Genomic DNA, 26,237 nt, shown 5'->3' with positions numbered 1-26,237 from the left:
TGAACCTGAGAAAAGTCATTTAGGATATTGTCATCTGAAGACTTGTAGTATGAGATTTCACTTTTATGATTGAATTGACCAACATTGTCAAGTTTACCACATTCATGTTCTGATTTATCTTAATCATTATGAAACATTTTCCTCTGGCAGTTTTCTTCTCTTTGCCATGATGAGTACAAGAAGGAAAAATCCTAAATTTTCATTTGTATTCATTAAAGATCACAAAAGACTACAAAGTTAGGGTCTCCAGGCAACTGGCCTATTTACGTCAATTGGAGAATAAAGTGCTTGGTAATTTGAAACAGACGACAGAGAAGGATATCGTGGAGTGGATGGGGGAGCATAAATATGTGAAAGAAGAAGTGAGAGGTGTGAAGTTTGTGGTTGAAAATGAAAAGTCCGAAAAGACACAGAGAAGAAGAATTGAAAAGAGTTTTACAGAAGAATAGGAAGGGGAAAAGGGGGAAAATAAGGAAAAGCGGAAAGTGAGGAGATGGAAGAAAGAATCATGAAATCGGTCGTAAAAGGAGTAGTCATGTCTAGCTAGCACGTTCATTAGTGGAGCCAGTCCACGGGGTAGAGTTTTTAAGTAAAGATGATTCTAATGGATAAAATGAAAGATTCTTCGTAGAAAACTGTATACCATCATATATTTCACTCAGTCGTGTCTGACTCTGCGAATTCTCCAGGCCAGAATACTGTTGTGGGTAGCCTATCCCTTCTCCAGAGGATCTTCCTGACCCAGGAATCAAATCGGGGTCTCCTACATTGCAGGTGGATTTTTTTTTTTACCAACTGAGCTATGAGGGAAGCCCCTATATTTTAGAATACAATTTTTTTTTTTTTCCTTTTGGGAGCAAGGTGACACCTTTATGGAAAATGTCTGCCAATAAGTTTAAGTTCTTAAGGAAAATAGTTAATAACCATCTGGTGATTTTTACCCTGAGTTCCTTATGGCTTATTGAATTTGACAAAATCAGGTTGCATAAAATCATTTATATTTTTTAGAAAGAAAGAACTGTTGCTATGGCTAAGTACCTTTATCCTAGGTTATGCAAATTATTATTTTTATTCTTATTTCACAATGATAATGGGTTTTGGGACTTGACAGTAAAATTCCTAAAAAGAGACTACCCTGTCTTCAAGGGAAATCAAGGGAAGTGATTGCAACTATTTAGATGAAGATAATTAATATTTCTAAGAAAATGTGGGTTACAGGTATATGCAGCATCATTTTGTATCTTAAGGTTTTGTGCTTTACAAGGTCAGTGGATAGATTTTTACCTGTTAAACCTCTACTTGGAAGTTTGTTTTGTTTCAAATGACATCATTAATAATTATATTACTTTAGGGGACAGATTACAAATAGTGATCATGTTTCCAGAAGATTCTTCAACCGTGTCATATCTGTTATTCACTACTTAGGGTCCTGTTGTATAAGCATAGTGAAAACATCATGTAAGGGAACAAATTGAATTATATTCTTTGTTTTAATGTAAATAAAATATATTATTCTATATATCTGTGAGCCCCATTTTCCCTTTTGAGTTTAGAAGGGTACAGGTTCTCTTCACAGTTCGAGTTTATATCATGGGTTCTGACTGAAAGACTCCAAAAGTAGGAATGATCTTGTTCATTCCTGTAACTCTTAAAAGAGACCTTGGAAATAGGTGTTGGCTGAATATTTCAAAATCCTTTGTGTCCCCAAGTGTAACTTCGGAATTTTTTTTAGAACGGTATATTTATTTAGCTGCGTCAGTCTTGGTTGCAGTGCATGGGGTCTTCGGTGCGGCCCGTGGGGTCCTTAAGCTGTGGTACTCAAGCTGTCTAGTTGCAGTGCTTGGGGTCTTTGGTGCGGCCCGTGGGGTCCTTAAGCTGTGGTGCTCAGGCTCTCTAGTTGCAGTGCGTGGGGTCTTCGGTGCGGCCCGTGGGGTCCTTAAGCTGTGGTGCTCAGGCTCTCTAGTTGCAGTGCACGGGGTTAGTTGCTCACTGGCATGGGGCATCTTAGTTCCCTGACCAGGGATCAAACCTTCATCCCCTGCATTGCAAGGTGAATTCTTAACCACTGGACCACCAGGGAAGTCCCTGAATTGAGGATTATGGACCTAAAATTTTGGATGAACTCCTCTTCTCCTCGGAGCTCTTAACATCTCATCTCTTGAGAGATGAGAGAAGAGATCTAGGGACCCAAGGAATTACATAACAGTGAGGGCCCCGAGTTTTCTTTTTGCTTCTTACGTGAGGAGAAAAGGGAGTAGGGAGCAGAACAGCATTAATTTGCAGGCTGCTGGAGTCTAGACCTACATTGAGGACAGTATTGGGTCCCTCAGTGCTACTCACCCAGTGGCTCAGCATCAACTTGGAGCTTGTTAGAAAGTCTCAGGCCCTGTGTCAGACTGGAGAAGGAAATAGCAACCCACTCCAGTATTCTTGCCTGGAAAATCTCAGGGACCGAGGAGCCTGACGGGCTACAGTTCATAGCATCACAGAGTCGGACACACCTGAGCATATGCATGTCAGACCTACTGAATCAGAATCTGTGGAGGATGGGGCACGAATTTTATGTTTGACAGGCTCTTTCTGGTGGTTCTGACGCACAAAAAGGTTAGATAAGCAGTGAGATACCACACCTTGTTTGTGATTTTTAGCTATCCGTTCTCCTTAGAAACGTCTTCAGATTCTGTTCTTCTAGCCTGTTTCATTCGGTCTCCTGCCTTTGACTTTTCTAGGCTTTTAGTCCCCTAAACTATCTTCTGAATCCAGTTCTTTCATTTTTTTCCTCTAAGAGATCTGTTCATGGGAAAGTGTCCATAATTTCATGTAGGCCTTCTCCTTTCTGTTTAAAAATGGTTGTATAAGAATGGTGAATGTGGAATAAAATGTTGTCAGAAGCAGTGACTTCCTGAAGTGTGCAGCTTGTTAAATTTTAGAGTCTGTTACAGGGAGTTTTTCATATATCTAAGAAAAATTTTTTCTGTATGAAATAGTTCAGTGTAGTACCAAAGAACAGAGGGATGGATCAGATGGTTTGTCAACCTTCCTTCTAGTGCGAGAATTTTATTATTTAATAAATACTAAAATTAAATAATTTAAAAGTATGTTTAATTTTTGATAATTTTAATTTCAACATAAAAAGCCAGTTTTTAAATGTTAGCTCACAGAATTAAGTAGTACCACCCAACGTCTTGCTGATAACAATGAAAAAAATGTTTTCTGTTTGACTTTTATGTACTACATATTGGGTATTAGTTATTAGTGAGTGCTTGTGTTAACTTTTCACCTGTACTATTTACAGATTTTTAAATTGTCGAGTCTGAAGCTATTACTGTTGAACCGTATGAAATTACCATTTTTTTGGGTCAAAAAATGTTCAAACACCAGCAGTTTCATATGGTTCAGCTAGTAATTCTTTGAAAACCTAAAGGTACTCTTTTCATTGGAGAACTGACTTGATTACTGATTTGAAGAAATGAAAGTGGTTTCTTTAGGAATTTTGTATGTTTCTGATTCTTAGGTTCACAGAATGTGATTTATACTTTTAATGTCTAATGTGGGTATGTGCTTTTCTACAATTAAGAAAAAAGAAGCTACTAGATTCAGTCTTCAATAAAAACAAACCAGTGACCCAAACCAGGGACTTTCAGTAAGGTTGTGTAAAAGTTCCCTCATGGCTTCCTGCCAGTTTCTCCCATAGAAAACTGGTTGACATGATTCAAAGAAATACAAAAATAAACATTTTGTCAGTAATATTGAAAACAGGACATCGTCAAACACATATCACTAGTTTGATGGAGTTTTTTCTCTATTATGATAGAGTTTGAACTTTTTCTGAGATCTGGTAAGCCACTCTCCCCAAGGTACTATGGAAAATACGCATGGAGAAAATTCTGGAAGTCACTAGTAATCCTGTGTTCGGGTGGACAGTGGAGGATACCCTGGGAGGGATGGTTGTAGGAAAACCATGTGTAACTGTTCCCTGATTATAAGAGTCAGTGGTATCCCTTGGAATTCCAAGCAGGACTAGCTGAGAGCTTTACTGCGCAAAGTCTTGACTTAGGTAGTGTAGACCTGCTCTGATGTCATGGAGAGCACACTTTTTAAAGTTTATTTTATTAAAGTGTAGTTGATTTACAGTGTTGTGATAGTTTCAGATGCACAACAAGCTGATTTAGTCATATATACACACACACACACACACACACATGCCTGTTTAGTATTCTTTTTCATTATGGTTTATCACAGGATATTGAATAGAAGTCCCTCTGCCCTACAGTAGGACCTTATTGTTTATCTGTTCTCTATAATAGTTTGTACCAGCTGATCCCAAACTCCCAAGAGAGAACACTTTTATTATGAAAGGGGGGAGTTAGAAGCAAAGAACAGATGGGAACGAGAAGGGAGATGACCCATTTTGAGCACTTTGATAGCTATCTATATGCTGTGGAGTAAGAGTAGTCGTAGCACCTGAATCTGAAAGAAAATGTGTGTGACTCTCAACCCAAGACATCTTTTCAAAAGCATGGCCACTTCACCTCAAAGTAGGGGAGGCAGATTAGAATTTGGACTGAGGGTCTTTCCTCTGCTGGTACTGGCTGGTCTCCCTGCTTGGTGAGGCTGGCCTCTGGGAAGGTAGTTCCCAAAAGTACCAAGACATGCATGTAGGGCAGAGAGTGGCCCCAGATCCACATCCCTCCTACCGCAGAAGAGCTGCTGAAAGACCGAACCTGTATGCCATCCCATCCTCCTGCTTGCTTTTAAAAAACGTCTTATTTTTTAAAAAGTTTCAACTAAGATGAAGTTATAGCTTCTCTATGCATTTTACATATTGTGAACATGTTGCCTCTTACTGTTTTATCCATCTGTAGAAACTTGTTTCTTTTCAGAACCAGGTGAAAGTACATTACGGAAATTATGCCTTTTTACTCCTGAATAATTTTATTTCCTAAGAACAGGAAATTCTCTTACTTTACTACAGTCAGGTGTCAAGTTTTAAAAATTTATGCACCATGTTGCATACTCTGTAGTCTTCTTTTTAAAAAAAAAAAAAACTTTTCGCCACACTATGACACATGTGGTATCTTAGTTCCCTGACATGGGATGGAACTTGCATCCCTTGCATTGGAAGGTGAAGTCTTAATCACTGGACTGCTGGGGAAGTCCCTGTAGTCTCTCTCCTATTAGTTTGTCCCAATAGTGTTCTGTATGGCATTTTATTTTTTTTCTGTTCCAGATCCCATCCAGTTCTGTCATTTGTATTTAGTTGTATCATACAGTGTTTGTCTTTCTTTGTCTTGCATCCGTGTTTGATTCTCACTCAAATCTGTTATTGCTTGGACAGTTGCAAAGGGGTGATTTTCTACCATTCATCCTTTTTTCATAATTTATAAGCTGGCATTCCATTGTAAGAAACACTTTTCTGTCATCTGTTGATTGTTATTTATTAAAATGGACTCACAGATTCATACTTTATTTAGTAAGTTAAAAGTCATTCAGTTCAGTTCAGTCATTCAGTTATGTCTGACTCTGCGACCCCATGAATCGCAGCACGGCAGGCCTCCCTGTCCATCACCAACTCCCAGAGTTCACTCAAACTCAGGTCCATTGAGTCGGTGATGCCATCCAGCCATCTCATCCTCGGTCGTCCCCTTCTCCTCCTGCCCCCAATCCCTCCCAGCATCAGGGTCTTTTCCAATGAGTCAACTCTTCACATCAGGTGGCCAGAGTACTGGAGTTTCAGCTTTAGCATCATTCCTTCCGAAGAACACCCAGGACTGATCTCCTTTGTTTTGATACTTAAATTGCCCTGAATTTGGCCAGTGAGAGTCCCTCAGGGAGCTTCCTGTGTCCTTTTGACATATCCTGTCTCGTTTTTTAAGTTGAAGTATATTCTTTCTTTCTTTCTTTGGCCATGCTGCAGAGCATGTGAGATCTTAGTTCCCCAACCAAGGATCAAACGCCTTGTGTTGAAAGTGCAGAGTCTTAACCACTGCACCACCAGGGAATTCCCTTGGCCTGCTTTTCTTTTTTAAATAACATTTTCTTACTTGACCCATGTGTGCGCCAAGTTTATCTTAAAGTTATTTCTTCAAAGGGTTCTAATCCTTTATTAGTGGCAGGTGTCTAGAAGCCACTATCTTGGTACCTTGTAGGTGGTTAAGAGGTAAAGAGGGAAGAACTCACAGGATAGTTCAAGCGAGCTAATTTTGGACACAGTCTGCTTGATGTGGTCAGCCTTGGTCCCCACTGTCTGCACCTGGCAGTCGACGTGGTTTTCATTTCTAGAGCCATATAGTGCATTCTGATCTCAGAGTAAGTTCCCTGTTACTGCTTCTAGATTTTTTGGATCTTTTCAAAACATTCTTCGACATGAATTTTAGAATGACATGTCAAAAGTGAAGTTCCAAATTCTTTTGCTATTTTGAAAGGCGGTGCATTTATTATTTAGCTTAGGGTAGCGTTTATCTCTTTTATTTTTTGCAAGATTGGGTTTTCCCACTTAGCATTAATAACTGATTAATTTTTTTTCTTCCATTACAGGCTCTAGGAAAAGGCTTATAGATTTTTTTCAATTTAATTTTTTAGGCATATAGTTTTTTATCATTTAACTCTTGAGTGCCTCTTAAGTATAATTGTTAATAGTTTTGTGTTTGTGAATAGTATTTGTATAACATTTTTTTTGTTGTGAATGTACATGTATGGAAAAGTACCTAGACCATGAATGTATAGTAATGAATTTTATATAACCACTAGCCAGGCCAATGACTAGAACCTTGTTGGCACCTTGAGACTCCCCGTATACCCTTTCCTGATCACAACTCCTGCCTCCTTCCTTCCCTCCTACAGCTAGCAAATTAAAGAAACTAAAGCTGTTTACATTGTTCAATACAAGGAAACATGACAGTTAAGCAGGAAGACCTTATTTGCCACAAAATTCTTACGCGATATTTACTGTGTGGTCCTTTATGTAAGGGACAAGGAATAAGGCAATTGACTGTTTTTAAGACTAGCTTTACGAAATAGGCAGATTTCTATTCCTTAATTCTGTTTCTTACTGAGTCCATCCTTAAGTAAAACTGAGATTACAATATGAATTAAAAGTAGTCTTTCCAAGATTTGTTTCATTTAGATGTCAAATTAGTAGTAGTCTTAGATTATCTAGCTTGATAGAGATACCAAACCATTCTGATTTCTCTTGTTTAATGAGGTTGTGGAAATTGCCTCACCAGCCTCAGCTCCCTTTCAGCGTGGCTGATCAAGATAAATGCATGGTTTCTTTTCTGCGATCTCTTAGATTTTGGTGTCCAGTTCTGTCCTGGGGCCTCTATACATGGTGTACTTCATATATGAGCTGTCTTGTTCTGTTATCTCAGTGTCTACATTTACCCCCTTTTATTTCCCAGGGTAGGCTTTCCTGACATGTGATTGTCTCAAATTCAAGTAATTGACTTTTTAAAAAATTGTATTTATCTTTTTGGCTACGCCTCTTAGTTGCAACATGTGGGATCTAGTTCCCTGACCAGGGATCAAACCCAGGCCCCCTGCATTAGGAGAGCGGAGTCTTAGCCATGGATCACCAGGGAAGTCCCTGAAATAATCGACTGTTGTCTTACCATCTACCTGAGTGATTTGTTAGGCATTAGGAATTTGACTCCAGTCTGGCCTGGGGAAATTTTTGCTGAATAGAAAGTACAGAAGAAACAGCCTGTGGAAGTGGATGGTTATGCTATAAATGTTATATTCATTATATTATTAGATATATTATCATCAGTTTCAGTGATTCATCTCTACTTTCATACAAATAGGGTCTTTACGGTTGTCTGTACCTTTTAAGAAATGATGTTGGTATCATGCTTGAAGTGTTAGTTCCAAAAACGTTGTCTTTTTCTCCCTATCTTTAAATTTCCAAAGAGCTAATTAGAAAGTGCTCACATTCTTACAGATATTGATAGCACTGTGTTACTGGTGGCTTTGTCACTACTGTGTTAGTTCAGACTCTTTTTTATTTTCAGTTCTGTCTCAGTGAATTCAAAAATGAGTATCTGTTTCTGAAAAGTGCAGCTTTAAAATGTTTGCTGTTACAGTTCAGTTTTGATTATAATGGTGTTTTTATGTTGTTGTTTTTTTTTTTAAGAAATGCACTAATAACGTCTAGTTTTGTTTTTAGAAAAAGTGATTGCTTATCAACGAGAATTTCTTGCCCTGAAAGAGCGTCTCCGAATAGCTGAACATAGAATCTCTCAGCGCTCTTCTGAACTCAGTGCCATTGTACAGCAATTCAAGCGTGTGGAAGCAGAAACAAACAGAAGTAAGGATACAGTGAATAAGTTTTCAGGTACAGGCACTGTTTTTGTTTTATGGAAAGATTATATTTTCAGGGAGTTATGTGAACTGTTCTCTTTGAAAGCTGTCTATGGTTGCTTTTCAGCGAGCATTTGTTAACCTCTGCAGAGAGAAAAATCATGCAAAACTCTTTCTGTTGTTGTTAATTATAAAACAATTCTATTAATTGCTAAATTTGATTTAAAGAGAGTAATATTAAGTTAAATTTCAGTTATATATGTTTCATTAACAATAGTGAAGAAACAGCATCTTTTTAAAAACATACAATATGAGGCTAAAATTTAACTCGGTGTTTATGATGCTTTCTGTTGTGACTTGTATGGACTTCAGATGAACTCTGGGGAATCTTCGAGCTATTTGAAGCAATTAGTGCTCTTAAATATGACTTACAAGAAATAGACGTAGTTTTACAATGGGTACTTTGAATTCATAAAAGTTAAATTCCTAAAAGGGAAATTACTGAACAATAGGATAAAATGTTTTCGGGTTTCTTAATGCTGTTCTGAATAGCTGAAACATTTATTATATTATCACCACAATTTAATATTTTATATAATCTGCTAATTTAATTTGAAGGTGAATATTGTTGTCTTGTGATTTGTAGTTGTTGCTTTAGCATAAGATTAAACTTGAATTTCATGTATGATAGTCCTTTTGCATTTCTTCTGTGAATTTTTGGTTCTGAATTTTTGGAATATTTTAATGGAGTTTTCATATTGTTCTATATGAAATTATTGTCGAGGCTACCAGTCCTTACTGCTTACTTTCCTATGTCAAAAGTTGAGTTCTAGTTCAGTGGAATTTTAAAATAATATTCCTTATCCTATCAAGGTTTTATTTTTATATTACATTAAATGGTTCATTGGTTCCTCTCATAAAAACTGAAAAATGATTTAAAAGTTATGAACAGTACCAAAGATTCTCAACTTCTATTGTTTAAATTATTGTACTTGAATTCAAAGAAAAATCTTCCATGTGAAATTTTGGGCAAATGTAGTAGCATAAAAAAGTGGAAGCCACTGGTGGTGGTTGTATTTATTATCATTACATTTTATGAATGGGTCACTTGTTTAAAGTCTGTCCCCCTGGGCTCGAGTTCTAACATATTACAAAGATGAGGAGTTCATGTCCCACCTTCTCATTGGACTTTAACTCACATTTTTAGCTTTATTTAGACTGTTCTCAATATCATGACTCTGTGAGACTCTGGTTGCAAGTGCTCATGGAAATCTGACTCACCACAGCATGAGAGAAAAATTTAGGAAAGAAAATTCTTCTGGTTTTCATATATTTTCACTGCTGTCTTGGTAGCATCTGTAACATCTAAAAGTAAGGTATTACCATGGAATGATTATACTTCTGTGTTTCAGATGATACCCTAAAGATATTAAAGGAGTTAACAAGCAAAAAGTCTCTTCAAGTGCCAAGTATTTATTATCATTTGCCTCACTTACTGCAAAATGAAGGAAGCCTTCAACCTGCCGTACAGATTGGAAATGGACGAACAGGAGGTATGTTTATTTTGTTTCGTATTGTAGTCGTATTGCTGGTCAGAACCGTGTCTTGGAGTATTATGTGGTATTAACTTTACTGAGGCTTTCAACGGCTAAGTCAAATACCTCTTTGTAAATGTCACATTGCACTTGCAAATATGCAGGTTATTTTCAAATATCTTTTGATACTGATTTCTAACATTAATCCACAGTAATAAGAACACACTCTGTATGATTTCAGTGCCTTTAGACCATAAAATTGCTTTTATCCCTGGATATATTCCAGTGTCTCCTAGTTCATAGTCAATGGGAACTTGAATTTGTATCCTACTCTTGTGTGAAAATTGTATAAATCTTAATTATGTTCAGTTGGTTCATGGTGCTTTTCAGGTCTACTGTATCCTTCTACATTTCTGTCTCTTCATTCTGTTAATTTTTGAGGGTTTGATATTGCAACTCCAACTAAAATCTTAATTTATCTACTTAAAAAATAATTTAAAAATAAGAGGAAGAGAGAAAAATGCACATTACTACTCTTAGTTGAATAGTCTCCATTTAAATAGTTACAAGCAAATTAAGTATTTGTATATTTTATAAATGAAATTAATTTATACCAGCATCCTTGTGCAAAAGAGCCGTTTGTGAAAAACTTTAATAAAAGTTTTAGTTTATTAAAAAAAAATCACCATCTGGGTAAGATGCCATAGCCATTTCATGCATTTGTTGTTTTAGACTATTTATTTATTAATAAGAATCAAATCAAAAGAAAGTAGAAGTATTTTTAAAGTTATTTAAAACCTCTAAGGTCTCCTATAGGTGCTTTTATAGTCAGTTCTTCTTGTTTCACGAATGTGACATTCTCTCTCTTTTTTGAAGTTGCTTTTTCTATCCCATTTGTTAAAGATTTTTTTCATCATAAATATAATAAAATCTTAGTCAACCAGCCTGTCAGTAGTTAACATTCTTATTAAGGTTAAACTGTTTTCTGAAGATAGAAAAAGCAGACAACTTGGGGAAAAACAACCAAGAAAACCTGCAGATTTTCTTTAAAAATCTTTTTTCCTAAATCTTTAGGCAGTGGTTCTTAATATTTTTAAAGTAATATAATCCTTTAGTTATGTTAGGAAAGCTATTAACCTTCTACTTAGAAACATTCTACTAGAAAAATAATTTTATATGTAATTTCTGGGGTTTTGTGGAACCCTAAAACCTATCTAGGCACTGTACATGAAGAACTTCAGTTTATTTATTTATTTTAATTATTTTTTTTGTGAACTCCCCAGTGAGCCTTTTTTTTTTTTTTTTTTTTAAATTTTTTGGCCATGCCACTTGGCATATGGGACTGAACCTCCTCCCCATGCGTTGAAAGCACAAAGTCTTAACCACTAGACTGCCAGAGAAGTCCCCAGGAGCTTCAGTTGTTTCGGATCAAAGAAAACTACTTTTTGCTTACAATTCTGTTCTTCCAAGGTCAGGCTGATTAAGGATCACTACTCAGACCAGCGCATCCTTCTCAGAGTAAGGCGGGGAGAAGATGGTCAGGGCAGCTACTGACCTCCTCAGGAAAGGAATTCTCACATCCACCTATCCTCCCACAGATTTATATCTGCAATAAACAGGCACAGCGAGCACAGATGGGTCAAAGGCCATCTTGTATAACTAGGGTTCCCAGATAGTTAAGAAAACCAACATCATGAATGACTTAATGACTCACAGAGCAAGCAGACTATAATATTAAGACATATTTTCAGAGGGATTAGAGGTGACAGCTCATAAGTGACTATTTATAAAAGGATCGGTTAAACATCTTTGTGTTTTTATTTTGACATTTGTATTTTAAGTTTCCATATTTATTATAATGATAGATATAGCTGAAGATCAAATTAGTGATCAGAAAGATTGAGCTGGCTGTGGAGTTCTTCTGGAATGCAACATAAAGGATACAAAGAGTTCAGACAAACATTCTGACATTTGTCTAATAGGAATATGAGAAAGAGAACAAAGAGAGTGAGGGGGAGAAACAATCAAATAAATAGTAGAAGAAAATTTCTTTGATTGAAGAAACACACGCATCTTCAGATGAAGGACTCACTGCTGGGCAAGGTGGTTGAAAAAAGACCCTCCACAGGTTACCTATCAGAATGGCATTACTGATTGGTAGAGGACAGTGGGTAATTCTTTAAATATTTGCTGAAGTTAAAAGAAACAATGGGGAGACTCCTCTGGCAGTCCAGTGGCTCAGACTCTGTGCTCCCAATGCAGGCAGCCTGGGTTAGAGCTAGATCCCACATGCCTCAACTAAGGGTTAACATGCCACAGCTAAAGGTTGTGGCAAACGCAGGCTGCAACCAAGACCCAGAGCAGCCGAAAAAAGTCCATGCACTTGTGTGAGTTTTGTTACACAAAATCAGATGTGATTCCTAGTCTCGTGATCCTCATTCTACTAAAGGAAGAATGCTTTAGTCAAATAATCAATTATATAAACAGTTGTACAGTTAAACAATGTTAATGGTATGAAGGATAATTTGAGAATGAATAGAAAGAGTATTAATGAAAGAGTTTAGTCTTGAAAACTACATTTGACCTGAGATCAGAGGAATGGGTCGTTTACTGGTAAAGATGGGTGAATTAGTTTCCTGTTGCTGTGGAACACCTTACCACAAGCTTGGTGACTTGAGACCACACAAATTTATTATCTTATAGTTCGAGAAGTCAGAAGTCCTAAAATCAGTGTGTCAACAGGAGTGTGTTTCCTTTGGAAGCTCTGGAGGAAAGTCCTTTTCTTTGCCTTTTCCAGCTTCTAGAGACACCTGCGTTTTTTAGTGTGGGGGCCTTTTTATCTTCAGAGCATAGCATCTTCAGATTTCCCCCGGGTCTGACCCTTTAGCTTCATTGCCACACCTTAGAGCAGCGCAGGTCATTGGGATATGCCAGTACCTAAGCTAAAAACCGTTAGGGTTTTCACAGCTTTCTTGGCAGCTCAGTGGTGTCGTCTTTTCCCACAGATCTAACTGGTAGTTCTGTGAGGAAAGGAAGCCACACAGTTGCTCTATGATGCGTTTCCAATGAGTCATTTAGTTTTTAACTAAGATAAACTGAGTAATTGAAGAAATGCCAAATTAATGTTGTTCTTGATTTTTAAAGGAAATAAGTACTCGATTGAAAACTTGCTGGATATTGAAGAAAACTGATAGAACTGTTGATATCTCTGTCAATTTATAAACTCCATGAGGCAGTGGCCTTAGCTATCTTATGACTGTGTTTTATTTTATTTTTTTAGATGTTTTATTTTGTAGTTCAGTTCAGTTCAGTCGCTCAGTCGTGTCCGACTCTGTGACCCCATGGACTGCAGCAGGCCAGGCCTCTCTGTCCATCACCAACTGCCAGAGTTTACTCAAACTCATGTCCGTTGAGTCAGTAATGCTGTCCAACCATCTCATCTTCTGTCATCCCCTTCTCCGCCGGCCTTCAATCTTTCCCGGCATCAGGGTCTTTTCAAATGAGTCAGCTCTTCTCATCAGATGGCCAAAGTATTGGAGTTTCAGCTTCAACATCAGTCCTTCCAATGACCACCCAGAACTGATCTCCTTTAGGATTGACTGCTTGGATCTCCTTGCAATCCAAGGGACTCTCAAGAGTCTTCTCCAACACCATAGTTTAACAGTATCAGTTCTTCGGCACTCAGCTTTCTTTATAGTCCAACTCTTACATCCATACATAGCTACTGGAAAAATCATAGCCTTGACTAGATGGACCTTTGTTGGCAAAGTAATGTCTCTGCTTTTTAATATGCTGTCTAGGTTGGTCATAGCTTTTCTTCCAAGGATCAAGCATCTTTTAATTTCATGGTTGCAGTCACCATCTGCAGTGATTTTAGAGCCCCAAAAAATAAAGTCTGACACTGTTTCCACTGTTTCTCCATCTGTTGGCCATGAAGTGATGGGACTGAATGCCATGATTTTTGTTTTCTGAATGTTGAACTTTAAGCCAACTTTGTCACTCTCCTCTTTCACTTTCATCAAGAGGCTCTTTAGTTCTTCTTCACTTTCTGCCATAAGGGTGGTGTCATCTGCATATCTGAGATTATTGATATTTCTCCCCGCAATCTTGATTTCAGCTTGTGCTTCCTCCAGCCCAGTGTTTCTCATGATGTACTCTGCATAGAAGTTAAATAAGCAAGGTGACAATATACAGCCTTGACGTACTCCTTTTCCTATTTGGAACCAGTCTGTTGTGCCATGTCCAGTTGTAACTGTTGCTTCCTGACCTGCAAACAGGTTTCTCAAGAGGCAGGTCAGGTGGTCTGGTATTCCCATCTCTTTCAGAATTTTCCACAGTTTGTTATGATCCACACAGTCAAAGGCTTTGGCATAGTCAATAAAGCAGAGATAGATGTTTTGCTGACACTCTCTTGCTTTTTCAATGATCCAGCAGATGTTGGCAATTTGATCTCTGGTTCCTCTGCCTTTTCTAAAACCAGCTTGAACATCAGGAAGTTCACGGTTCACATATCATTGAAGCCTGGCTTGGAGACTTTTGAGCATTACTTTCCTAGCATGTGAGATGAGTGCAATTGTGCGGTAGTTTGAGCATTCTTTGGCACTGCCTTTCTTAGGGATTGGAATGAAAACTGAACTTTTCCAGTCCTGTGGCCACTGCTGAGTTTCCCAGATTTGCTGGCATATTGAGTGCAGCACTTTCACAGCATCATATTTCAGGATTTGAAATAGCTCAACTGAAATTCCATCACCTCCACTAGCTTTGTTCATAGTGATGCTTCCTAAAGCCCACTTGACTTCACATTCCAGGATGTCTGGCTCTAGATGAGTGACCACACCATCGTGATTATCTGGGTCATGAAGATCTTTTTGTACAGTTCTCCTATGTATTCTTGCCACCACCTCTTAATATCTTCTGCTTCTGTTAGGTCCATACCATTTCTGTAGTTTATTGAGCCCATCTTTGCATGAAATGTTCCCTTGGTATCTCTAATTTTCTTGAAGAGATCTCTAGTCTTTCCCATTCTGTTCTTTTCCTCGATTTCTTTGCACTGATCACTGAGGAAGGCTTTCTTATCTCTTCTTGATATTCTTTGGAACTCTGCATTCCAGTGGGTATATCTTGCCTTTTCTCCTTTGCTTTGCTTTTCTCTTCTCTTCTTTTCACAGCTATTTGTAAGGCCTCCTCAGACAGCCATATTGCTTTTTTGCATTTCTTTTTGTTGGGGATGGTTTTGCTTCCTGTCTCCTGTACAATGTCACGAACCTCATTCCATAGTTCATCAGGCACTCTATCTATCAGATCTAGGCCCTTAAATCTATTTCTCACTTCCACTGTATAATCATAAGGGATTTGATTTAGGTCATACCTGAATGAGCTAGTGGTTTTCCCTACTTTCTTCAATTTCAGTCTGAATTTGGCAATAAGGAGTTCATGATCTGAGCCACAGTCAGCTCCCACTCTTGTTTTTGCTGACTGTATAGAGCTTCTCCATCTTTGGCTGCAAAGAATATAATCAATCTGATTTCGGTGTTGACCATCTGGTGATGTCCATGTGTAGAGTCTTCTCTTGTGTTGTTGGAAGAGGATGTTTGCTATGACCACTGTGTTCTATTGGCAAAACTCTATTAGTCTTTGCCCTGCTTCATTCCGTATTCCAAAGCCAAATTTGCCTGTTACTCCAGGTGTTTCTTGACTTCCTACTTTTGCATTCCAGTCCCCTATAATGAAAAGGACATCTTTTTTGGGTGTTAGTTCTAGAAGGTCTTGTAGGTCTTCATAGAATCATTCAACTTCAGCTTCTTCAGTGTTACTGGTTGGGGCATAGACTTGGATTACTGTGGTACTGAATGTTTTGCCTTGGAAACGAACAGAGATCATTCTATCGTTTTTGAGATTGCATCCAAGTACTGCATTTTGTGATGGCTACTCCACGTACTCTTGTGATGGCTACTCCATTTGTTCTAAGGGATTCTTGCCCACAGTAGTAGATATAATGGTCAGTGTTATGTGGCAGCCTGGATGGGAGGGGATTTTGGGGGAAAATGGATACATATGTCTGTATCGCTGAGTCCCTTAGCTGTTCACTTGAAACTATCACAACATTGTTAATTGGCTATACCAAAATACTGTTCATGGGGTTCTCAAGGCAAGAATACTGAAGTAGTTAAATTCACCCATTCCAGTCCATTTTAAGTTGCTGATTCCTAAAATGTTGACATTCACTCCTGACATCTCCTGTTTGACCACTTCCAATTTGTCTTGATTCACGTACCTAACATTCCAGGTTCCTGTGCAGTATTGCTCTTTACAGTATCGGACCTTGCTTCCACACCAGTCACATCCACAGCTGGGTTGTGTTTTTGCTTTGGCTCCGTCCTTGGCTCAGCCTTGTTTAACTCAATGAAACTATGAGCCATGCCGTGTAGGGCCACCCAAGATGGACAGGTCATGGTGGAGAATTCTGAGAAAATGTGGTCCACTGGAGAAGGGAATGGCAAACCACTTGAGTATTCTTGCCTTGAGAACTCATGAACAGTATTTTGTATTTGGGTATAGCCAATTAACAATGTTGTCATAGTTTCAGGTGAACAGCAAAGGGACTCAGTGATACATACATATATGTATCCATTTTCCCCCAAACTCACCTCCCATCCAGTCTGTCACATAACACTGAGCAGAGTTCCCTGTAGTATACAGTAGGCCCTTGTTACTTATCCATTTTAAATATCGCCATGTGTACATGTTTATCCCAAACTCCCTCCCTCTTCTTCCCATCCTTCTCCCCAGCAACCATGAGTTGTTTCTCTAAGTCTGAGAGTTTCTTTTCTATGTTGTAAGTTACAACTGTGGTTTTAGATTGTCTGGTACATTACAGATGTATTACAGATGCACAATTCATACTTGAATGGGAAATATTGGACAGTGAATCAATGGAACAGAGTGCCTAGTCCAGCCCTTGGGCTCTATTTCTATTTGGCTACTCGATTCACCTTGCTCCTTACGTGAAGATGACGTTTGCGCTTAGCTGTGTCCGACTCCTTGTGACTTCACGGACTATAGCCCACCAGGCTCCTCTTGTCCATGGGATTTTCCAGGCAAGAATACTGGAGTGGGTAGCCATTCCCTTCTCCAGGAGATCTTTCCATCCCAGGGATTGAAACCAAGTCTCCTGAGTCCCAGCAGGATTCTTTACCGTCTGAACCATGAGGGAAGCCCTCACTAGGAGGATGATACGGCCTTATTGTTCATGTTCCTGACGTTTTTCTTCCAAACTCTGACCCCTTAGAATACTTTCATTTTTACCTTGTAAACCGTAGGAGAAGAATTGTAGCAAACAGGACAGGCTGGGTTATGTGGTGGTAATTAACAACTCCCCAGATTTAATTAATTGAAGGTTTATTTATTTCTGCTCGAAGTACATGTTCATTAGGGTTAGCAGGGGATTCATGCATCACTGACCACTCAGGATCCAGACTGATGGAGCAGTTGCCGTGTTAAATGTTACTGGCTGCTCTGTTGAGCAGAAAAGATTTCACACTACAGTTCCAGGTACCCAGGACCTGAGTTACACATGGTGGTGACTCATTGTTACTAGTCATGTCCTCTCCCCCAAGTTCCCCAGCCACTCAGCTGGTGCTAGTGGTGAAGAACCCTCCTGCCAATGCAAGAGACATAAGAGGCATGGGTTGGATCCTTGGGTTGGGAAGAGCCCCTGGAGGAGGGTATGATACTCCAGTATTCTTGCCTGGAGAATCCCATGGACAGAGGAGCCTGGTGGGCTACAGTCCGTGGGGTCACAAAGAGTCAGACATGAAGTGACTTAGCAGACAGCATGCACAAAGAGGACCTTACCACATGTCCAGAAGGCAGGAAAGAGCTGTCCTTTTTTTATGGCATTTTGTGAATTACCACTGGCATGGATACTCTTAATTCTGTAGATTTAGCTGAAATTAGTACTTTCCTTTTTAGTGCTTTTGGAGATCTTGAGTGCCTTGGTTTAAACTAAAGAATATCTATTTCAGGTCCGAAACAGTCTATTGGGGGAAAATGGCTTCTTCTTTAAACATGCCATCTAAACTTTTGTGTCTATTCTCCACAAAGTTTGGTAACCTTTTAAAATTGCAAATGGATACTGTCACTTCCCCACTTGCCACCTTACAATGGCTTTCCCTTGCACAAAACTAAAACTAAATTTAATGTTATATGTGATCTGATCCTGAACCGATTCCTCTGAATCTAATCTCATTCTGCTTTGGATGCGTTCTATTCTTGCTCTTGCATGACTAGCTTTAGACCACTCTCTCTTCAGCACCCAGCTGTTTCCTCATCTTCTTCATCTTCTTTCTCTCATCGTTAATTACCAGCTCAGTTGATATTAGAGAGTCTGTTTGTGACTGTACTGTCTGTAGAGGTACCTTTCCTTCCCCTGTCCTCTGCACATTCTTTTTAACATTACCATGTTTTAAGATTATTGTTGTTATTGTTGAGGTGCTAAGCCATGTCCAACTCTTTGTGACCCCGTGGACTGAAGCACAACAGGCTCCCCTGTTCTCTACTATCTCCTGATATTTGCTTAGATTCCTGTCCATTGAGTTGGTGATGCTGTCTAACCATCTCATCCTCTGCTGTCCCCTTCTCCTTTTGCCTTCATTCTTTCCCAGCATCAGGGTCTTTTCCAATGAATTGGCTCTTCACATCAAGATTATTAAAAATTATTTATCTTTTTCCATCCTCTAGAATGTGTTCAGTAAGAAAGGTCTCTTGAAGGCAAGGACCTTATCTATGTTGTTCACTCTTATATCCCTAACACCTAGAATAATGCCTTGCGTTTAATGTGTTCAGTATGTGTGTTCAAAACAAACATAGCACATCTTTTTTTTGAGTCCTTGAAAACTCTTCAGCCCAGAATGAGAGAGAGGATTATGATATTCATACTTGGGGGTTTCCCTTAAGGTATTTGGACCTTAGTATTCTGAACTGCACAATCCTGGTAGTAAAATCATGGATCCATAATCTTTAAGCCTCCTTCTAGCTTTAGAAGTCTATGACCTCTAAGTATTGGGTTGGCCAAAAAGTTCATTTGGATTATGGAAAAAGCTGATATTTTGTAGCACAGTATCGCCAATAAATTGTTACATTATTAAAACTTCATTTAAAATTTTTCAAGCTACTTCTCCACTGATATATAACACTTAGGATACTAAGACTTTGAAAGATGTTATTTTTAAAAACATCGTGAAATACTGTAATATATGTGTTCCTAAATGTTACTGTGCTATGCAGAATTGTGTCATAAAATGCTAAAAATGGGGTTAGGATCACAACACTCAAAAACACTGTCAGTTGCACACGAAGAAAAGATAAGCTAATAAAAGCAGAGGCACAATGTCACACATATTCAGTGAAGGAGAAGTGCATAAACACTACAAGAAATCCGATATTCCATCAATACCTTGTGAAAAAGACTTGAGGTTTGCTTGTTAAAGTGGGCTTCAGAGGGACTGCAGCTTGGAAGGTTTTTGTGAAGTGGTGCAAAGTGGGTGGACTGAAATCTGGTGGAAAGTTGTAGCACCAGAAATAGACGGGCGTGGTTCTCAGCGTGCAGTGAAGTGAGACAGCTGTGCATTATTTTTACCCGGCTTGGTTCACTTTTCTGAACTCAGTCCAAATGGGTACAGTTTTCTGTGCTCACCTAGTAAGTGTTTGTCCCGGGGGGGGGAAATTGCATAAAAGCCAACAGAAAATCCACATCATGCTCAAATTGTTCTCTAGTGTATTCATCATGTCGGAAGAATGCTTCAAAACAGGCATTATGGTAGACCTGACTATAATTTTAAGACTTAAAGTTGCACAAATAGTACGCAGTTTCCACATTACCTCACTTGGTTTCTGTAAATATTCACACCTTACGTAGCTGTTGTATAATAACCAGGAAATTAGCACTAACGCTGTTAACCTTGGCTCTTACTCAGATTCTGTCATTTGATTACTGTTGTCGCTGTTATTCCGTTCCAGGATCTAACTCAGGACCCTGTATTTCATGTATTGTCAGGTCTCCTTAGTCTTCTCCAGTCAAGGACAGTTCCTCATCCTTTCTTTCCTGGTCTTGGTGGAGTATCCCCTGAGTTCGTATCTGTCTGACGTTTCTTCATGGTTAAGATTGAGGTTATGAATTTGGAAAAAAAGCCACAGAAGGGCTGTTGTGTCCTCCTTAGGGCGCCTCATACATAACATGTGAGACATTAATTTTTAGGATGTGTTTAATATCTCTGAGTTTTAGTTGTATAATAAAATCTGTTGTTTACACTTTACTGTCCATTTTTACTGTGTGGTTTAATGTCTTTCATCTTTATCAGTTCTTTGACATTATTGCTTTTCTTATGAAGAAGCCATATGGAAAAGAATTACTGTGTAATAGGTGTACCTCGTATCTTTGATTATTTTTCTTTCTGAAATGTAGTATATTTTGATCACCCAATTCTTTCTATCAATTTGAGAGGGTATAATTTTGAAATAGTGGAGTTTTTCTGCATTGTCTTTGTGACATCTTTTAATATAATTACTATCATTTTTTTGTTTCAGTTTCAATAGTAATGGGAATTCCTACAGTGAAGAGAGAAGTCAAATCTTACCTCATAGAAACTCTTCATTCCCTTATTGATAATCTGTATCCTGAAGAGAAGTTGGACTGTGTTATAGTAGTCTTCATAGGAGAGGTAATTATTTGTTATATATATATATATTTACCACAGATAATCTGTAAGAACTGAGACCATATTTTGAATATGCTCTTAGAAACTTTTTGTATAAAATGTGATGAGCAGCAGCAAAGGTTAGGTGGTCTACTCCATCTGACAGTTAAATATAAATCTAACTTGTAATGTGTGCATTCACTTCCTTTCTGTATTCACAATCCAGGAATGGTAATATCTGTTGTCATTTGGATGGTATTATAAATATAGGTCCTTTACAAACGAGTCTCCATTTTTAGCTCCAGGACCTAAACTTGGGGATTTGCATTGATGTCTTTTGGGAGCTTTGAAACCTGAGAAAGGTTTAGCCTAGGCTGGGCTCTCTATCACTGCTATCCTCTCTACCCCTTCTCTGTACTCTCAGGTGCAGCCTCATTGTTGTAAGCCTATGGCTGATTCATGCTGATGTTTGGTAGAAGCCACCACAGTACTGGAAAGCAATTGTCCTTCATTTAAAAACAAATTTTAAAAAGTCAAAAAACGAAAAGTCAAACATCATGTTAATGATAAATACTAGATTTATTTTAGTCCCCTCAAAAGATATGGGGAAAGAGGAAATCTGAGGAAGAAGTACCCTGGAATAAATATATCCTTAATTATTACATAGACTTTCAGAACATAAGGTTTTATAACCTCATCTGATTCTGGCCACTGATTCCCAGCTTTTCAGTGTTTCCTGTCTCTTTTTAAATGAAAATGTTCTTGTTTATATAAAGAATAAACACGTATATTGTTCAAAACATTACAGAAATATATATAGAAAAATTGCCTGTAATTCCTCCATATAGATATAACTACTGTCACTATTTTGAAATACATATATCTTGAGGTATGAAATATGAAATACATATATCTTAGGGTATGAAATATGAAATACATATATCTTAAATTTTTCCCCTGGCTGTATACATATATATAAATGGAATTGTTCTGTATATTTCTTAGTATCATGGACATTTTCCCAAGCTGAAACAGATAGCTATCACACCACCATTGTTATGGCTTCATAACATTCCACTGTATGGTTTTTAACATTCTTGATTTAATTTCTGATTGACAGATTTAGACTGTTTCACACCTTTGCTGTTTTCACACTGCACTGAACATTACTATAAATAAATGCCTGTGCACTTAGCTGGTACTGATGCAGGATCAATTCCTAACTATCAATTCCTAACTAATAACTATCAATTCCTAACTAACATGGAATTACTGGGTAGAGTCCACACACATTAAATGTTCACACCTGGGCAAGATGCCCTGCAGAAGTTGAGCTGCTCATGTCCCTTTTCAGCAGTCTGGGAGAGAGCTTGGTACCCTGTCCCCAGGCTCTGTGAGATAATATTATTATTCTTTAAGTTTATTTTGCTGATTTGGTGGGTAATGATAATACATTGCTTTTGTTTAATTTGGATTTGTCTGTTGAATGGGATTAAATGGTTTATATATATTTGGGCCATTTGTATTTATAATATTATTATTTTTTAACTTATTTGTTTTGATTGGAGGCTAATTATTTTACAATATTGTGGTGGTTTTTGCCATACACTGACATGAATCAGCCACGGGTATACATGTGTCCCCCCGTTCTGAACCCCACTCCCGTCTCCCTCCCCCTCCCATCCCTCTGGGTTGGCCCAGTGCACCGGCTTTGAGTGCCCTGTTTCATGCATCGAACCTGGACTGGTCATCTATTTCACATATGGTAATATACATGTTTCAATGCTCTTCTCTCAAATCATCCCACCCTTGCCTTCTCCCACGGAGTCCAAAAGTCTGTTCTTTACATCTGTGTCTCTTTTGCTATCTTGTATATAGGGTCATCGTTACTATCTTTCTAAATTCCATATGTATGTGTTACTATACCGTATTGGTGTTTTTCTTTCTGACTTTCTTTCTTACTCTGTATAATAGACTCCAGTTTCATCCACCTCATTAGAACTGACTCAAATGCGTTCTTTTTTATAGCTGAGTAATCAGGGAGGCCTGGCCTGCTCTGATTCATGGGGTCGCAAAGAGTCGGACATGACTGAGCGACTGAACTGAATATTCCATTGCATATGTGTACCACAACTTTCTTATCCATTCATCTATGAATGGACATCTAGGTTGCTTCCATGTCCTAGCTGTTGTAAACAGTGCTGCAGTGAACATTGGGGTACATGTGTCTCTTTCATTTCTGGTTTCCTCGGTGTGTATGCCCAGCAGTGGGCATGCATTCTATTTCCAGTTTTTTAAGGAATCTCCACACTGTTCTCCATAGTGGCTGTACTAGTTCGCATTCCCACCAGCAGTGTAAGAGGGTCCCCTTTTCTCCACACCCTCTCCAGCATTTATTGTTTGTAGACTTTTCGATAGTAGCCATTCTGACTGATGTGAGATGGTTCCTCATTGTGGTTTTGATTTGCAGTTCTCTGATAATGAGTGATGTTGAGTAGCCTTTGCTCATTTTCATTTGTAAGTTTTGATTTATAAGAAATTTTCATATAAATGAACTCTGACTGTTTAATTAACTCTTGTCCAGTTTGTTTTTTGCATGACCTTTGTTGATGATGTTTTTGTCTGTTATAGAAATTTTACATTTTAATCAGATTTGTCAATCACATATTGTATATCAGTAGAAATTGGGACAACCTGTTTAGAAAGCAGTTTGTCAATCGCTGTTAAAATGTCAGGTCTCCTCTGTGAGCTAACATCCTGCTTCTAAAAATCGATCCAGTAGAAACATTTTTGAGTATTTAAATGTATCCCAGCACATGACACAGTCATACAGGTCTTAATGTGCACTGACAAAATGAATAGAGAAGATGGGCTTGTGGAATAGACTGGGAACCAGTTTTTAAATTAATTCTTATTGAAGTCTCACTGCTTTACAATGTTGTGTTAGTTTCTGCTGTGCAGTGAAGTAAGTCAGTTTTATATATGTGTATATATTTATATATCTCCCCTTCTTTTTTAGATTTTCTTAGACTTGAAACTGTTAGTAGCAGATATCTTGAGAACGGGGATTATGGGAAGATACCACTTTATATTCCATGTAGTTTTTTTTTTTTTTTTAACATCACAACATTGTTTATTATGTGAATTTTTTACAATACAAACAAAAAATACAGAAATGCAATATATGAATACAGCTAAATGCAGAATGGTGACTTTGTTTTCTTTTCAAGAGGCCATGATTCCCATTTCTAGTACAATAAAAGAGACTGCACATAGGTAGAAATAGGTTGGTTGTTAGCTTCACAATTTTGCCTAGAAATGATCTATAAATGCATTTTCCCCCCTGCTACTTACCATAAAGTGTAAAAAGGGAATTAAAGGAAAGTTTCTTTGTTGGTTCCTATCATATGAAAGATGCTATATTCTTTTTTTTAGCAGGGCCAATATATGGAAAATACCTAAATTAAATGTTATTACAAAAATGAAGCAGTAATGAGATTCTGGCTAAAGAGGGTACTAAATGAAAATAATATATATTTAAAGAATTCAAAACAAACAAACAAAAAAGGTTGTTATAAAAAAGCTCTAGGTGCATTGTAAGCATATAGGTTTTTTTTTTCCATGTGTATTTTTAAACAATGGAAGTGTCAAAAAATAGGGTCAACTGTGTTAGACTAAATTACATTATTGTATACGCTGCATTGAATGGAACCTCTGTATTATAATTATCATAAAGAAGCATAGTTTGCATCATATTATGGCAATTTATCCTCAATGAAACCTTTCAGAGTCCTTTTATTTTGGAATATCCTGTAAACAATCAAACCACCAGAACATGATTGTACAACAGTAAAATGTTTTCTTGCATTAAATTGAAGACATCTGTTTAATAAAAAAAGAAAATAAAAATGTAGGAAAGGTACTTAGAGCTGTTAGTTTCTAAGTACACAGCAACCCTAGACAACTCAAGGCATCTTAATCTCCATCAAGAACAAAAAAATAATAATATTAATTTTTGCCATGCTGTTAAATCCATCATTAAGGATAAAACCGGTGCAAACTGGTCAAACGGATCCAACAAACACTGATGTCCAAGCTGGCATATTGGCAACTAATACGTAACTGGTGGTCAATAGAGGGTTTAAAAGATCTTCCCTTTCTTCTTGTTCTTTTCCAAGGTTCTTGAAGAGTTCTGTTGTTCTAAAATACGTTGTTGGGCTTCCCAGTTTGCTTTCTCATCTTCAAACTGACGTCGTTTTTCCTCTAATTCTCTGTGCTGTGCTTCCAAATTCTTTTTCATTTGCTCATGGCGCCGTTGGAGCTCAGCTTCAGAGTCCTTCAGTTTTTGAACTTTTTCTTTGACCTTCATCTCAAACACCTGTTCCATCTCCATCTCCATCTTCTTCATTTTAGCTACACGTTCCCTTCTTTCTTCTTCCATTTGTGCCAGAGGGCTCTTAGTAAGTTGCCCTTTATTCTTGTTGTTATCAACTCCATTATAAGTCACAGCTGCCAGTTTTCTGCTCCGGTAGTTCTCATAGTGTACGTTATTAGTGACATTTTTCAAGTCCTGCATATGTGTTCTTATCAACATATTTCTTAGAATTGTAAAATCACAGTGTTCACCGTTTTCAACTTCCCCAGCACCCCAAGGATACTGCCTTCCTCTGACCCTTTTTCCATTAACTTCAATGATAGTATTACTACCTTCCACAGCAAGAGGTAGGTCCTTTATCTTTTTAACAAGCTTATGTTCTTCATCATCTGTCTCTGGGAATTCATATATTTTAATTTTATGTTCTTGGATTTCTTTCATTATCTGTTTCTTAAACTGTTGGCATTCTTCTGGTGTGAGTGTGTCTGCTTTGGCAATAAGTGGAATGATATTCACTTTTTCATGCAAACGCTTCATACACTCAATATCCAATGGTTTAAGTCCATGTCCTGAAGGAGCAATGAAGTATAAACAACACTGCACTCTGTTATCAGGCATCTGACGTCTGTTCACTCTAGATTCTGCATTTAGGTAGTCCTCGAACTTATTATCAATGTAGTCGATAACAGGCTGCCAGCAATTACTATTATCCACTGCATCTCCAAATCCTGGGGTATCGACTATTGTGAGCAGCAACTGAACACCACCTTCTTTGATTAAAACTTTGGATTGTTCCACCTGTACAGTCTTTTTTATTCTATGGGAAGGACCTGGATACTCTGGAGAATACAAATCTGTGAGGAATAATGAGTTGATTAATGTTGACTTTCCCAGTCCAGATTCACCCACAACCATAAGTGTGAATTCAAAACCTCTCTTCACTGATTTTCTGTATACTTGATTTGGGAGATTTGCAAATCCCACATAGCCTTCAAGATTCTTCTGTTGCGCTACCATGGTGCTGCTGTTGACGCTCCTCTCCTCAGCAGCAGCGGATCTCGCACTGACCGACATCCCCTCCCCACTCCGCGACCCTATTCCATGTAGTTTTGTAAAATTAAAACTGAAGAAATTGCTATTTCTTTGTTTTTGACTGTGCTGGGTCTTTGTTGCTGTGTGGGAGCTTTCTCGAGTTGTGGTGCCTGGGCTTCCCATTGCAGTAGCTTGTCTTGTTGGGGAGCATGGGCTCCAGGGCGTGTGGGCTCAGTAGTGTGAGGACGGCTTAGTTGCTCCACGGCATGCGGGATCTTCCTGGACCAAGGATCAAGCCTGTGT

At 38.1% G+C, this 26,237-nt stretch overlaps 2 protein-coding genes across 2 annotated transcripts in view; one reads left to right on the top strand and one right to left on the bottom strand.

The window, feature by feature from the left end:
* MGAT4A (alpha-1,3-mannosyl-glycoprotein 4-beta-N-acetylglucosaminyltransferase A) overlaps positions 1–26,237 on the top strand; it is a 126,097-nt gene that overhangs the window by 45,072 nt on the left and 54,788 nt on the right. Inside the window, exons 2-4 of the mRNA XM_040267639.1 lie at positions 8,165–8,332; positions 9,711–9,851; positions 20,418–20,551. Coding sequence (XP_040123573.1) covers positions 8,165–8,332; positions 9,711–9,851; positions 20,418–20,551 — 443 coding nt within the window. The remainder of the gene's footprint in view (positions 1–8,164; positions 8,333–9,710; positions 9,852–20,417; positions 20,552–26,237) is intronic.
* LOC120883572 (septin-7-like) lies at positions 23,745–25,991 on the bottom strand. Its single transcript, XM_040267640.1, has one exon. The coding sequence runs from the start codon at positions 25,974–25,976 to the stop codon at positions 24,669–24,671; it is 1,308 nt and encodes a 435-aa protein (XP_040123574.1). The 5' UTR covers positions 25,977–25,991; the 3' UTR covers positions 23,745–24,668.

This window comes from Oryx dammah, unplaced genomic scaffold, assembly GCF_014754425.2.
Source record: "Oryx dammah isolate SB20612 unplaced genomic scaffold, SCBI_Odam_1.1 HiC_scaffold_25, whole genome shotgun sequence".
In the NCBI taxonomy this organism is placed as follows: domain Eukaryota; kingdom Metazoa; phylum Chordata; class Mammalia; order Artiodactyla; family Bovidae; genus Oryx; species Oryx dammah.
This window is presented reverse-complemented; position numbering and strand designations above follow the sequence as displayed.